This window comes from Neovison vison, chromosome 2 (assembly GCF_020171115.1).
Source record: "Neovison vison isolate M4711 chromosome 2, ASM_NN_V1, whole genome shotgun sequence".
Taxonomy (NCBI): domain Eukaryota; kingdom Metazoa; phylum Chordata; class Mammalia; order Carnivora; family Mustelidae; genus Neogale; species Neogale vison.
Window position 1 is genome coordinate 25,921,657 of NC_058092.1, and position 13,578 is coordinate 25,935,234.

At 53.0% G+C, this 13,578-nt stretch overlaps 1 protein-coding gene across 1 annotated transcript in view; it reads right to left on the bottom strand.

Annotated features, from left to right (window-relative positions):
• CSMD2 (CUB and Sushi multiple domains 2) overlaps positions 1-13,361 on the bottom strand; it is a 598,960-nt gene extending 585,599 nt beyond the window's left edge. Inside the window, exon 1 of the mRNA XM_044237753.1 lies at positions 13,172-13,361. Coding sequence (XP_044093688.1) covers positions 13,172-13,361 — 190 coding nt within the window. The remainder of the gene's footprint in view (positions 1-13,171) is intronic.
• Between the last annotated feature and the right edge of the window lie 217 nt (positions 13,362-13,578).

A 13,578-nucleotide genomic window follows, 5' to 3' on the forward strand; every position in this document is an offset into this window, starting at 1 on the left:
AAGATAGTTTCACAAAACAGCTCATAAAAACCCCTACACTTAGAAACTCTGAGGGTAACTCTCTCAGGCCACCCCTCCCTCTCCAAGAGAGGATTGCTCATTAAACTTGGCTTTGTTGCCTACCACCCTTCATCTGGTCTCCCTCTTCATCCTTTGAAGAGGTATGACCTGACCGAGAACCTCAGGTACTAAGGGGACAAAGTTCCTGTAACAGTAAAGGAGGGGAGGGGGTAGCCTCCCCTCCCTGCTTCCTCTGCTGGGTCCTGGGGGCCCCCTCAAGACCAGGGCCATAGCAAGGTGAGCAGGAGCGGTAGTTGAAGGCCTATGACCTTGGTGTTCCACCTTCGGAACTGGGAGCTGTTTGCCTGAGAGATTCCCAGACAGACCCCATGTGCATAGTAATAATAATACTAATAATAATACTAAGAGGAGCTTCTCAGGATGCAGACTGCACACCCCACTCCTAGATTCATACTCTGATTCAGAAGACCAGGGGCGGGAGGGCCTGGGGCTCCCCATGTGTAACCGGAAATGTGGCTACAGTGACAGTTGTGTCTGTTGGGCCTGGATCAGACCAGCTTTCAATCCGGGCTCTCCTCTCCCCTGCAGTGTGGTCGGGGGTGAGGAACTTCATCACTTTCAACTCCGCTTCCCCAACTGCCAACGGCCGACTTCTTAGGAGCTCCAGGCTTAAGGAGAGGAAAATACAGCTCTCAGCCAGGGGCCCGAGTATTCCCCAAAGGACAGCTCCCGGCTTCCAGGATGGGGAGGTGGTGCCGCTGGAGGGGAAGGCAGACCATAAGCCCATGCGCCTCTGGCAGCTGGCAGCCTTTGTGCAAGCCACTTGCCCCTGGTCCTAGACCTCCTAGTGGGCATCCACAGCATCCCAGGGACCTGTGTTCAGACCTGGAGGGCCTACTTGCTGCCCTAGGGAACTTGCCCTGCCCGCTCCCCGCCTCCACTGTTCTCTTGGAGTTCCCTGGGTATCTGGGAGTTTATAACTGTCCTTGGCCAAAGGCCAAGGGGCTTTGAAGTAGTATTGACAGCCATGACCCCCCCCCCGCCCCGCCCAGGGCCACAGCAGGCGGCGACTGACTCTGTGCAGAGTGCCAAGGGCCTTAAACACCCTCCTTGTTGACAGAGCTGCTGGGCTGAAACCCGGCTAAAGGGAAGGCCAGGGACCTGGAGGGTCCCAGGTCAGGTGTGGGTGATGACAAAGAGATCAAAGGTCAGGAAGAGGGTCCAACTGAAGATGAGACCCAGGGGAGGAGGACAATGATGACAATGCCAGGGAGGTCACAGGGCTGGGGAAAAGGAGGGAGTAGAAAAGGAAAGACAAGGGAGACAAGCTACAGAGACGGAAAAGAAGGAGGCCATGGAGCGAAATGGTGAGGGGCACATGTGACTGGCTGGGGAGGAAGACCACGGGTCCCCCCGCCAGACAGTCTGCTGAGTCATCCCTGAGTAGGTACATTTCCTATTTTTATTCTTTCGGGAGGAAAGTGTGGTGCTGTTCTCACTGAGGGAGGATTAACGGCATGGTGATTTACAGCCCACAATTTATGTAGTGGGGCTCGTGGACTCCTGGCAGTTCTATCTGATGCTTACACCCTCTGGGAAGGTGGGGAGCAGGGTGGGGGCACACAGAAGGGAAAGGATCCCTGCACCCCCTTCCAGCCCCCCTCCCCCATGGCACCCTAAGCACCTTGCCAGACCCGCCTTTGCCCACAGGGCCCACGCCCCACCGACCCCTCCTCCCTGCAGAGGTCTGCACCCTCCAGCCCAGCCAGCCGAACTGCAGCCCGGCTCCAACCCTGCACATTCCTCCTTGAGGTTCTTGTGTTAGCACATCCGCGGTCACGCAGAACTTCTAGACCCTCTGCACGCCTTGCTCCCACTGACCCAGGGCTTGTGAGAGTGCATTTCCATAGTGGGCACGCCTCCCCCGGGGGCCCTCTTCATCTGCCCTTTGCTACCTCTCCTGCACACCTCAGCCAGAGCCTGCCTTGCTTCAGGAGCCTTCCCAGAACCCCTGAGACTGTTTTACTAATTATGGCAAAATTCATGTAACATCCATTGACCACATTAACCAGTTTTAAGGGGTACAGTTCAGTACGTCCATGTCCTTCGGCAACTGTCCCCCACACTCTTCTTGTCTTGCAAAACTGAAACTCCGTATCCACTCAACACTAACTCTCCGTTCCCCTCTCCCCCTGCCCTACCCTCCCTACCACCCTTCTACTTTCTGTCCCTATGGATTGAACTACACTGGCTTCCTCATCAAAGCGGAATCATACAGTACTGGCCCTTTTGTGACTGGCTTTTCTCACTTAGCAGAATGTCTCCAAGGATCCGCTATGTCGTAGCCTGTACAGTTTCCTTCCTTTTCAAGGTTGAATAGTATTCCCCGGTGTAGGTAGAGACCACGTCTGGTTTAGCCACTCACCAGCTGATGGACATTTCAGTTGTTTCCACCTTTTGGAAACTGTGAATCAGGCGGCCGGGAACACGTGTGTCAGACTTGTCTATGTCCCCAGTGTGTCTGAGAGCTCGGGCACAGCACAGACCCTCCGTAAATGCCTTGCTGAAGGACTGAGTGGTCCCTCACATTCTCCGAGTGTGGTACCCAGCAAGTCATTAATTTCTACTTTAGCTGGCAACTTCAGAAAACACAGGGCCTTAAGCCAGAAGAGAGACCTTTTGCAAGATTTAGGAGCCCCATATGGATCGGAAGTCCGGAAATCCTCAAAGCCCTCCATACAGAGAGCCAGGCCTGTGAGAGGGTAGAGCCAGGTGGGCCTGGGAACCTGCCCTGCCCCTAGCATCTCAGCCGCCCCACATGACTCCACTTCTGCCTTTCATAGAACACTGAGAGATCTGACCACATAAAATGAAGTGTTTCTGTCCAGAGAAAAACGCCATAAACCAAACAGACAGATGAAAAATTGGGTGAAGTTACGTGTAACCTCTAATACTGACAGAGGGTAATACCTGGGCTGTAGAAAGAACTTCTGCAAATCGACCGAAAATTTTCCGAAATTAGACAGGAAGCCCGGTTGAAAAGCACACAAGGAACATGAATAGACTATTTGCATAAGGGGAAGCTCAAACCACTAACAAGCATATAGGAGATATTTGAAGATACTAGTAATCAGAGAAATGCCAGTTAAAACAAGGAGATGGCACTTTAAATTCATCAGAACAGCCAAAATTAGAAAGATGGATAATATCAGGTATCAGTGATGATATGGGGAGACAGAAACTCTTGTGCACTCTTCATGGAAATGAGCCCTGGCTGAGCCTTTCTGGAAAATACTCCAGTGGAACATAGGAAATTAACATATTAACTCAAGGATCCCAATTCCCCATTTATACAGCCTCCAGTATGCTCACACAGGGTCCCAAGAGAGCATGAATGAGGATGTTCTTCTGAATTTCACGCGTGGTTGGGAGCTACAGCCAAGCCAGGGGTGTATCCTCAGGCGAAAAGCATACACGGAATGTGATACAGAGCTCATAAAGTAACACAGCAATTAGAAGCCACAAACCAGACAAACACAGAAGCGAGGCTAGATATTTAAAATATAGTGTTGGGTAAAATAAGAAACTGCATGAAATGTGTAGCTCACTGCTATTTATGTAAATTAAAAACACACAAAATAGTCCTACATATATTACAAGGATCCATGCTTATTTCAAGACATCTATCAAATGTATCAGAGTGGGTACAGTTGTAGGGATGCAGTAATGCCTTGGGATTGAAGATAAAGGGAGGAAAACATTTAAAATAAAAACAAGACAGGAACCTTGCATCGACAGATGATCTTAAAGCATTATGATCTGAAGGTGGGATGAATTCAATGTTATGCACCTGAGCTCAAAACAAACAAAAAAGGCATAAAATAAAAAACACCTGTGCCTGCCACGTGACTCAGGAAAACTATCTCTGTAACATTGACCTCTTTCCACGTTCCTGGGAACACAATATCATAAGAGATGTGAGTCCCGTGGCCCTGGAACATAAGGAATGTTCATCTTGCTGGAGTTAAAAGGCTTCAGCGCAGAGCTTTGTCCCCTGGATGAATGTGTTAGTGAAGGAGAAACCTGGGCAATCACTCCCCTCCCACAGAATGCACAGTGATGCTGTCCCACGGCGGCCGGGTGGGTCCGGAGAAGGCTGAGCCCTATGTCTGATGGGCAAGTACTTGTTCCCAAGTTCCCCGATCAGCCATACAGGCCGTCGGAGAGCTAAGAATGGATCGGATCAGGGCCAGGACGCCCAGCGAGTCCGCCCTTCTTTACTCGCTCCCCCTATGAAGCAGGTGGTCTGCAGAGGGAAGGGGTTCTGAATCCCTGGAAAGCCAAGCCAAGCCAAGTCAAGCCAGCCTGGCCACCAGACGGGATCTCCCACTGGGTGGTGCTTAGTCTAGTGGCTTACGGTCATATCCCCAGATCCTTTTAGTTTGGTTCATTAAAGAGCTTCCAAGTTCAGGATCACACAGGCACCATGAGTAATATTATCCTCATTCTACAGCTGAGGAAACAGAGGCCCGCAAAGATGAAGTCATGGTCACGGAAGTAGTGAAGGCATGACGGAGACAGAATACTAGTTTCCTGACCCTCACACCAAATTTCAAGGCAGATATCAAACACACGAGACTACCTCCCTCCCAGCCTCGGATCTGCCGTGGGTCAGTCCTCCCGCAGCTACCCAGACGACAAGGGCCAAGAGGGCAGGGCCACACGGGTCCCCAGGAAGAGGGGATGCCATACCAGAAGTGGCTGTTTTCATGCTAGGAACTCTTTCAAGGGGATTGAAAATGAATCAGCACACTCTCACCTCCTTCTTCTTGCCAAGGAACGTGCCAGAAGCCCACACAAGTCTCACTCAGTCTCTCCGCCTCTCTCCATACTCAACCCTCTCCCCGGAAGCAGCGAGGGAGGAGGCAGTGAGGGTCAGCAGGTGGTAGGCGAGACAAGGGCGGCAAGCAGCAGACAAAGTTCCCTCCCCGGGCTGAGTCCACCCGACCACACCTGTTCTTCCTAGAAGAGCCCGAATGAAACGACAGGGCCTTCTCTCACAGGGACGTGTCCCTCAGATGATCTAAATTTCAAAGTCTCTGCTCTCTCCCTTTAAACCTGAAACCGTCACACTAGTTCGCTTCCATTCAATAAATAGATGTGTCTACTTCATAACGGAACTTAGGCAATTTCTGATCTGAAAACTCAGAAGATGGACACACCTTTTTTTTTTTTTTTTTGAGGTTTGGGGATTATAACTGCACTTAATTGAGTATAAATTAGAAACTGGAGGGAAGGAAGGCTATTTGGGCCTCAATACCAGCCCTTATGTTCTGTTCCAGACCACATGGGAGATTCTCAATAAATTTCTGAGAGTTATCTTGGTGCTGTCAATAACTGAACCACATATTCCTTATTCCTAGCATCATAAAAGCTATATATGATGACTTTATAATGATGACTTTCAAGGATAGGATGGACATCTTCATAGAGATCAATTCTGTTTAAAACGTTCTGACATTTTACAGAAACAAGCAGATAGAAAGAAAAGGCAGTTTCCAGTGCGGAGACCCCCCCCAAGAGAGGAGTGCCACTTCAGTGAAGCCCCCCACCACTGAAAAGATGGCTTGCTATGGCTACAGCCACCCCAGGAGTTTAGGGAGGACACGGTGCCCTTGTCTGACGCTGGGCTGCATGGGGGTTTCCTGTCATGTTTCTGGCACAGTTCTCTGACAGGGCTCGAGGTGGTGGCCACAGAGGACTCCCAATTGCTCCCTGAAGAATGACCTCTGACAGAAGGAGATTGGAGCCTCCAGCATTTTAGGATGCATGCCTGAGTGGAAGCAGGGCTGATGCGGACTTTCCATCTGCTGGAGATTTCACAGTTCTGGTAACCAAAAACCTGAGGAGCTCTGGGGAGGAAGAAGAAGATGCTAAAAACATGGGAAGCAGGTTGTTTCTGGTGCCCTCACTCATTTCCATTTTTTTACAGAGCCCACTCAGTTGCCTATAAACCTCACATCTCCCAGTATCCCATCCCAACCACCCGATTCAAGCTGTCCCAATATAGCCTGACTCATCCCCATCTCACCGCATCCCACCAGGACACATTCACCTCCACTCCACCATATCCCAATTTGTCTCAATCCACCCCAAACTCTACCCATCCCATCCTATCCCATTCCACCCCAATCCTTACTGACCCATTCCTATCCTGCCCAATAGGATACCCACTCAATCACCTGATTGCTCTACCTCCCACACTCTCAATACCACCCCAAACCATTGTATTTCACTCAACCCTATTCTTTTCCATTCCACCCCCCATCCCAATCCACCCCAATTCACTCCATCCCATCCCAACACCTCCCTGCGGCTCTCGATCCTACCGTAACTCACTCTTTCCTACTTGATCTCAGTCCATCTCAAATTATCCTATTTCTCCAATTCCAAGCCGTGATATTCCATTTCGTTCCCTCCCCTCTCACGCCCTGCTTTGTCAAAGTTCTCATCTATGATCATATACAGAGATGAGACTGTTTGTTCTTTGTGTTACAGGAAGCTACGTGAGAAAGTCAAAAGGTCTCACCCTCCCGCAAACATCTAACAGTTAAATGTGTATTGGGGAGGGAGAGGAGGGGAAAAAAAAAAAAAAGACAAAATCCCATCTTTAAAGAAGAGGTATGAAAAGATAATCCTGGGAACTGGGCTCTCGGGAGTCCAGAAAGAAAACAAATTGAGTTTCCTTTGTCTCTCTTAGCTTATGAGAGTCAGGAGAGAGCTCTAAGAACGTCACTATCATTTTCAAGTTGAGAAAACCCCACATTGCATAGTCTACCCTTTGCCTTCTGTGGGTCCAAGGGAGAGCCAAGCTCTGTTCAAAGCCAGTGAAGTCACAAAGACACAGTGTCTCTTTGAGGTAGAGAACTCTGCAACAACCCTCCAGTTTCAAGTTCACCCCCATATACCCCTGTTGTGGAAGATCTCTGCAGCAGGCAGAGAGGAGGGGTTGGAAGGCCATCTCCCGCCCTCAAGGACTGAAACCCCAGCACTGTATCAGGGACATTGTCCAACTTCTAGGGAGGAACTTGAGGACCCTCCCCCATGACCCTTCTAGGAAGAGGCAGGACCAGCGTTAATGGGGTTGGGTGAGTTGGCCAGGTTCTTAAAGGTGTCCTTTCAGCGGGAGAAACGAAGAGAAAAGGTTCTTGTGATGCATCAAGCAGCATGTCAGAGGGGCACGTGTTAGACACCTGAGACCTCCAGTGGGCTCTCGGACCCCAAGCCCACCTAACAGGGGTTAGACCTGTTTCCCTCCCAATTCTGCGAGGCTGGTGCCCGAAGAAAGTAGATGGTAGCAGCAGCACGGGCAAGGGAGCAGTGGTGGCGATGGGGACAGCATCTAGCAGGCACTGGGTGCTAAGAGGGTGTCCAGCACCAAGACAACTGCTTTCCAGGGATTAAGCAAGTGGCCCCTGGAGTCAAGTAGCCCTGGGGGCTGATCCTGCTTCCTTTACCTATCTACACTAAAACATTGGCCAAAATGCTTAACTTGTGAGCCTTCGTCTCTTCAAATACGATAAAGTGCCTGGATGGTTATGTGAATTGAATAGTAATGTCTATGAAGCATTTAGCAATTTAGCCAGACTCCCCAAAGGAAAGCTACTAGCTGGGTGCTCCCCAGAAGGGCCTGGGCCACCTCCTACTTGGGGGCACTCCTTTGCCCCTTCCCACTCCTCCAAACCCCTTGCCTTGGGAATGTCCAAGAGGGCAGTGAGAGGGTAAGGAGGCCTTGGGTTCCAGAGAACCTGCCTTTCATTCTCTGGACAGGTACTCTTCGGGTGTCTGCTGGGGGCTGGGGTCTGGGCTACACCAGTCTGCATGGGTGCATGGGCCTTTAGGGATTACAGACAGGTGCCACCTCACTAACCAAGACATTCCAATATGTCCTGCTGAGCTTTATAGCAGGGGGAGCTTGGGGGCTTAGAGGCCACTGGAGGTCTCAGTCAAGATGGGGGTTTGGGAGCAGCAGGCCAAGGATGCCTGTGCAGTCACAGCAGCTGTGGTGGACACGGATGGACCATGGCTGTCCCGGGGCTGAAAGCCTGGGGTCCAAGCCTCAAGTGCCCATCAGCACTTGGGAGGAAGCAGCCCTGGGGGAAAAAGCAGGGCAGAGTCAGGCAGCCTGGGCAGAAGGATTCCAGGGGAATGGTGCCAGCCTGGACCCCTTAGAAGCTGGACAACAGTGTGGTTATGAGTAAAGGATCTGGAGTTGGGCAAACTGACTTCAAGCCCTAGCTTGGCCATTAACTATTGTGTGGCTAAGTTATGTAGTTCTCTGAACCTATTTCTTGCCATACAAAAAGGGGATAATAAGATTGCTGGCCTCACCAGGTTGCAGTGAGGCTTGAGTTCATCTGACCAAGTGGTTGGGATGGGGCCAGCTCATGATGGGGACTCAGGAACCACCAGCCATTAGTGTTATTCCTCTGGGTATCTCGGGGCATCTGGGGGGTGCTGAGGCCATGCTGAGGGTTCACACACTTCCTCGCTGAGTCTTCTGCCTTCAGGGTCCCCACTTCAGCCCCAGCTTGCACTAAATGGGCACTCTGGATAAGGTAGGTACGTGTTGGGTCTGGTGCATCTCTGACTTCTAGTGTTTCCCACAACACAGGAATGACATGTCGTTTTTCCAAGTGGGACCCTGAGACTTGGAAAGGTCCACCAGTTCTCTACAAGGACCATCTGGCTCTGCGGGCCAATCGGAGGCCTTTGGTCCTGCTGGCATAAAAACCATGGTGAGGCAGGGGCAGGTCACACACCTGCAACCAGGTGGCGCTGCCGAAGCCACCTGCTGGACTCTTGGGGACCAACAAACCCTGTAGTCCGAGAGCCCGCCATCTTGTTCTCCAGTCCCCTTACGCACGCTCCCAGCCTCACCTTCAACAAAGCCACGCTCTCTCTAGCCAGAGACATGCTCAACATTACCTGCTACAGTCAGCTTCTTTCTTGAAAACCAAAAACTTGGGCGCCTGGGTGGCTCAGTGGGTTAAAGCCTCTGCCTTTGGCTCAGGTCATGATCCCAGGGTTCTGGGATCGAGTCCCATCGGGCTCTCTGCTCAGCAGGGAGCCTGCTTCCATTCCTCTCTCTCTGCCTGCCTCTCTGCCTACTTGTGATCTTGTCTGTCAAATAAATAAAATCTTTAAAAAAAAAAAAAAAGAAAACCAATAACTTGCAGTTCCATGGCAAATGAAAATTCAAATCCATACAGTGGTAACTGAGTGGTTGAGTATCTTTCCTTTGGGGGAGTGGGGGCAATGATAGCTAAGGGCTTGTGCACTGGTTCTGAAATCTAAGGAACTATCTTACTAATCTGTGACATTTAGTTCTCGGGGGCGGACGCAACAGGGGACCAGGCATCATTGTCATCTCTGGATGTCCTGGCTGCTGAAATTCTTGATTTAGCTTTATCAGTCCCTAGAAAACCATCCAAGGGTTAAAAAAAAGAAAAGTTTCAAAACCATCTGCTGATTTAACAACCATTTATCAGGCACTAATTCTATGCAAAGTTCTGAGCTGGGTGCTGGGGATACCAAGAGAAAAAAGTACTATCCCTGTCTTTGGGAAGCTCACAGTTCAATACGTGAGTCAAACAAACAAATACTTTGAGGACAACTCAATTAATATTATAATCAAACACTTGGGTATGGTCAGTGCTACAGTCCCCAAGACACCTCTGACAACAAGCCCTTAGAGAATAAGTAAAACAGAATTTAAAAAAGAATAATAATTTGGTATTTGATTTTTTTTTTAAGGCAATGAAGTGATTAGCACGGGTAAAATCAGAACTTTGGTGTAATTCCTTAAACTCACAGGTCAATATTGCTTTTATTTTGAATTACTTAGTAAGCATATAGGAGACACAACAGCCTTGTCAATGCTCAGAGCCTCTGAATCCAGAGAACAGTAGCTAGGGTTAGTCAAAGTTGAAGGTAGGCACTTGATGGCCACCTGATAGGGAAGGAGTTGAAGATGACATTAAGGTTTCTGGGCTGGGTAACTGGGAAGAACCACCAGCCTACACAGGGACTCCTGGAGGTTCAGGAAAGGAGCTAATGAATTTGCTCTAGAAGGGAAATATCTAGGTGAAGCTATCCAAGAGTCAGCTGGATACGTGGGCTATCTAGACCCAGAGCTTCCATGGGCTAGGATACCAAAAGATACGTCAGGAGAAGCATCTTGGCAGGAGACATCTGGAAGCTTCAGAGTGTGGTGGTGGAAGGGCGGGACCGGGTTGAGCTCACCCGCAAGCGGGGAAAGGAAGCGAGGAAAGACACAAGGGCTAGAAGGCTGTAGGAAATGCTTACAGGAGGGGAAGAAGTGCTACCACCAGACGCTGTGAAGGAATAGCCAAGAGGCAGGAGAGAAATCAGCATAGCACAGTATCCCAGAAGCCCAAAGAAGAAATGTTTAAAAAAGAGTAACCCAAAGTGTTCAAAGCCACAGAGAGGTAAAGGAAGACAAACACAGTACATTGCAATGGAGATGACAATCAGAGTAGTCCTTGGAGATCTCTCCTGGAGACTTCCAATCCCGGGGACAGAAGGCAGATTGCAGAGAGTGAACAGTAGCCAAGAAAGTGATTTGAAGACCCCTTTGAAGACACTTGTAAAGACAAAGGGATGGTAGGGAGAAGGTCAACAGGGCCAAGAAGTCTGGTTAGCTTGTTTTAGGTTATAGAGCAAGCAGCTTGCAGGCCAAGGGGACATGGAAGAATAGAGACAGACTGAGCCAGAGTTAACAGAGAACGTTAAGTGGTGGGAGGTCTCTCTGGGGTTCAGAGCCAGGGGGAGTGTGAGACCGGCCTGACCCTGACAGAAGGGTTGAAGGTCTAAGGCAAAGGTGAGTGAGGAGGCTCCCCCTTCTCAAATCCTTATAATCATTGTATTCAGTCCTCACGGGTCCAAGCAAGGGAGACAGTTCAGTCCTGAGTGTCTTTCAAAGTCAACAGTGTACAGAGAACACAAATGAATGTTCTTCCCCCTTGAAACTGAGAAAGCCTGCGATCATCCATCACCAAGTCCATTTCCAAACCTCTGCTGCTGGCAAGGCCAAACAGCACATCTGAATGCGGGAAAGGTTTAGAAAGAAATATACTGGAAGCACTGGAAGCCAGAGCCACTGGCCAGAGAGCAAATGCCTCCTCCTCCAAGCCATCACTACCGCCAACTGCTCTGCTGACCAAAGAGCTGGAAGCCAACGTATCTACAAGGCAGGATTCCAGCACCGCCCAGCACTGTGCAAGCTCCAGAGAGAAGGCCTTTTTCTTTCCCCAGGGGCATGACATGCCCAGGGGGCAGGGACCTATCTAGCCATAAAAACAGCTCCACGGCCTCAGGGCCTATCTAAGTCTGCAAAGCCACACCTGGACAAACGTCGGAGAGCCCCGACAGTCCCAGTCCCGAGCAGCGGTTCCTCCCAGCGCCCATGTGGCAGGTCTGGGGGACCAGCGGCATCGTGGGGAACAGCGCAGCCACCCAGTGGGTGTGGGTGTGCGCGAGGCCAGAGCTTCTAGGCGAGCGCACCGCGGGCGCCCCTCTCTGGGTGTCGGCAGCTATGACTCCAAGGAAAACCAAGAAAGTCCGGTCAAGTCGGGATGGGAAAGCCGAAGCTCGGGGCACCTTCCCAGAGCAGCTACCCTAACATTCCCGACTAAGGGGCTGCCGACCGTCTGCAGGTTCGGGTTCACAAGACGCTGGAGCCCAGAGCGGGCCGCCAAGCTTGCCAGGGAAGGGGCGCACTTTCCAAGAAGGGGGCACGGGATGCTGGAGTGGCGGAGGCCAAGCCTTCAAAGGTTCAATCGGTGGTTTAAAAAAACAAACAAACAAAAAACAAACAAAACCCCACGTATCCAGGCCGGAGGTGCCCGAGTCCTAGCCTAGGCAGCAGGTGTTAGGGGTTTTCTCCCCCAGTGAGTGTCAGCCTCCCGGGTAAATAAAAATCCGGCCCCAGGCGTCGCCCGCTAGGACCCGTCCCCACCCGGGCACGCGGAACTTTCTAGGCTGTGGCTAGCGCTGAGCCTCAGAGCGGTGCAAGAGATAAACTGGAAGGGCACCAGTCGGGGCCACTGGTCCCCACTGGGGACTGGGTTCTCCCGAAGGTCCGCGAGCCTTCCCGGGACCGCAAGCTGCAGCCAGACACCCGTGAAGTTCCGGGATTCGTCGCACCCGCCTGGTCTGCCCCCCTCCCTGACTCGGTCGCCGGGAGCAGGTCCTGCCGCCCGCGCCGCCGCAGCCGCAGCCCCGCCGCTCGGCTGCAGCAGGGCGCGGGAAAGGGCACTTTGGCGCGGAGTGGGAACCGAGGGGAATGTGGCGGCGCGGAACCTGGCGGCGACACTCCCTCCTCCGCCCCCGGGCACAACCCCCGCCCCCGCCTCCCTGTGGCTCAGCACCCTCCAGCCCCCACCTGAGTCTTCCCGCAAGGCGTGCGCGGGACCCTGGCCCTGGGCGCGCGCCCACCTGACCGCCCCCCCTCTGCTAGCCCCGAGCGCCGGGGGGAGGGGGACACTTGGGGAGGGGGTGGTGGCCGCAGTCTCGAGACGGCTCTGGCTGGGGCACGGGCTGCATTCACGAGAAAATGGGCGGGGGCAGGAAGGGCAGACCCTGCAGACGCGGAAACGGGGAGGGGGCGCGCCATTCCTTTCCAGCCCCCAGGACCCGTGTGCCAACCGGAATCGGGAGGCGGCGGTGGGGGTAGGGCTCCAGGAAAGTTTATCGGGGGAAAGCCTGGCACCTGGGGGGCTGGGAGGCTGGAGCAACTGAAACCACTGAAACTGAATCCGGGTGCCCCCCAGCCCCGGGCGGGGATGTCTGTCTCCCAAGCTCCCCACGCTGGCCGAAACCGGCCAAGTTGCGGCTGGGGTTGAGGGCAGCAAGGAGGGTGAGGGTGGAGGTGAGGACGCGGCTGACGGTGGGAGGAGGATGGGGGATCGACTGAAGCGAGGCTGAGCAGGAGGGTGGGCGACTGGGAGTGGGGAAGGTTAAGGGAGAGAGCGGGGAAAGAGACAGGGACCCTGCCAGGGAGGGGTGGGCGCGGGGCTCGGGTGGGGCGCGCGGCGGCCGCGGCTCCGAACCGCGCGACCGGACTTACCCGCGGCGGCCGAGGCGCCGAGCAGCCCCCAGCCCAGCAGCAGCAGCAGCGGCGGCGGCGTCGGCTGCGGCGGCGGGCGGCCCCAGCGGCTCCCGGCGCCCGAAAGGAGCGCCGAAATCCCGGCTTCGCCGCGAGCCCTCCCCGCGGGGCAGCCGCAGCGTCCCTGCTCCCGTCCCCGCGAGCGCGGCATGGCGCGGCCGGCAGCGCCGAGGGAGAAGCTCCGCTCACCGCCGAGGAGAAAGGAGGTCAGGAGAGCTCTGGAGCTTTTTTCTGCTCGGAAAAAAATCCCGGTACGCGGGAGCCCTGAGCTTCTGCGGCTGGAATGAACCAAGTGTCCGCCCGGCCGGGGAGAGGCGCGCTGCGCTCTCGGAAATGACTCGCTCCAATCCCGCTTCGCGGGGTTCGCG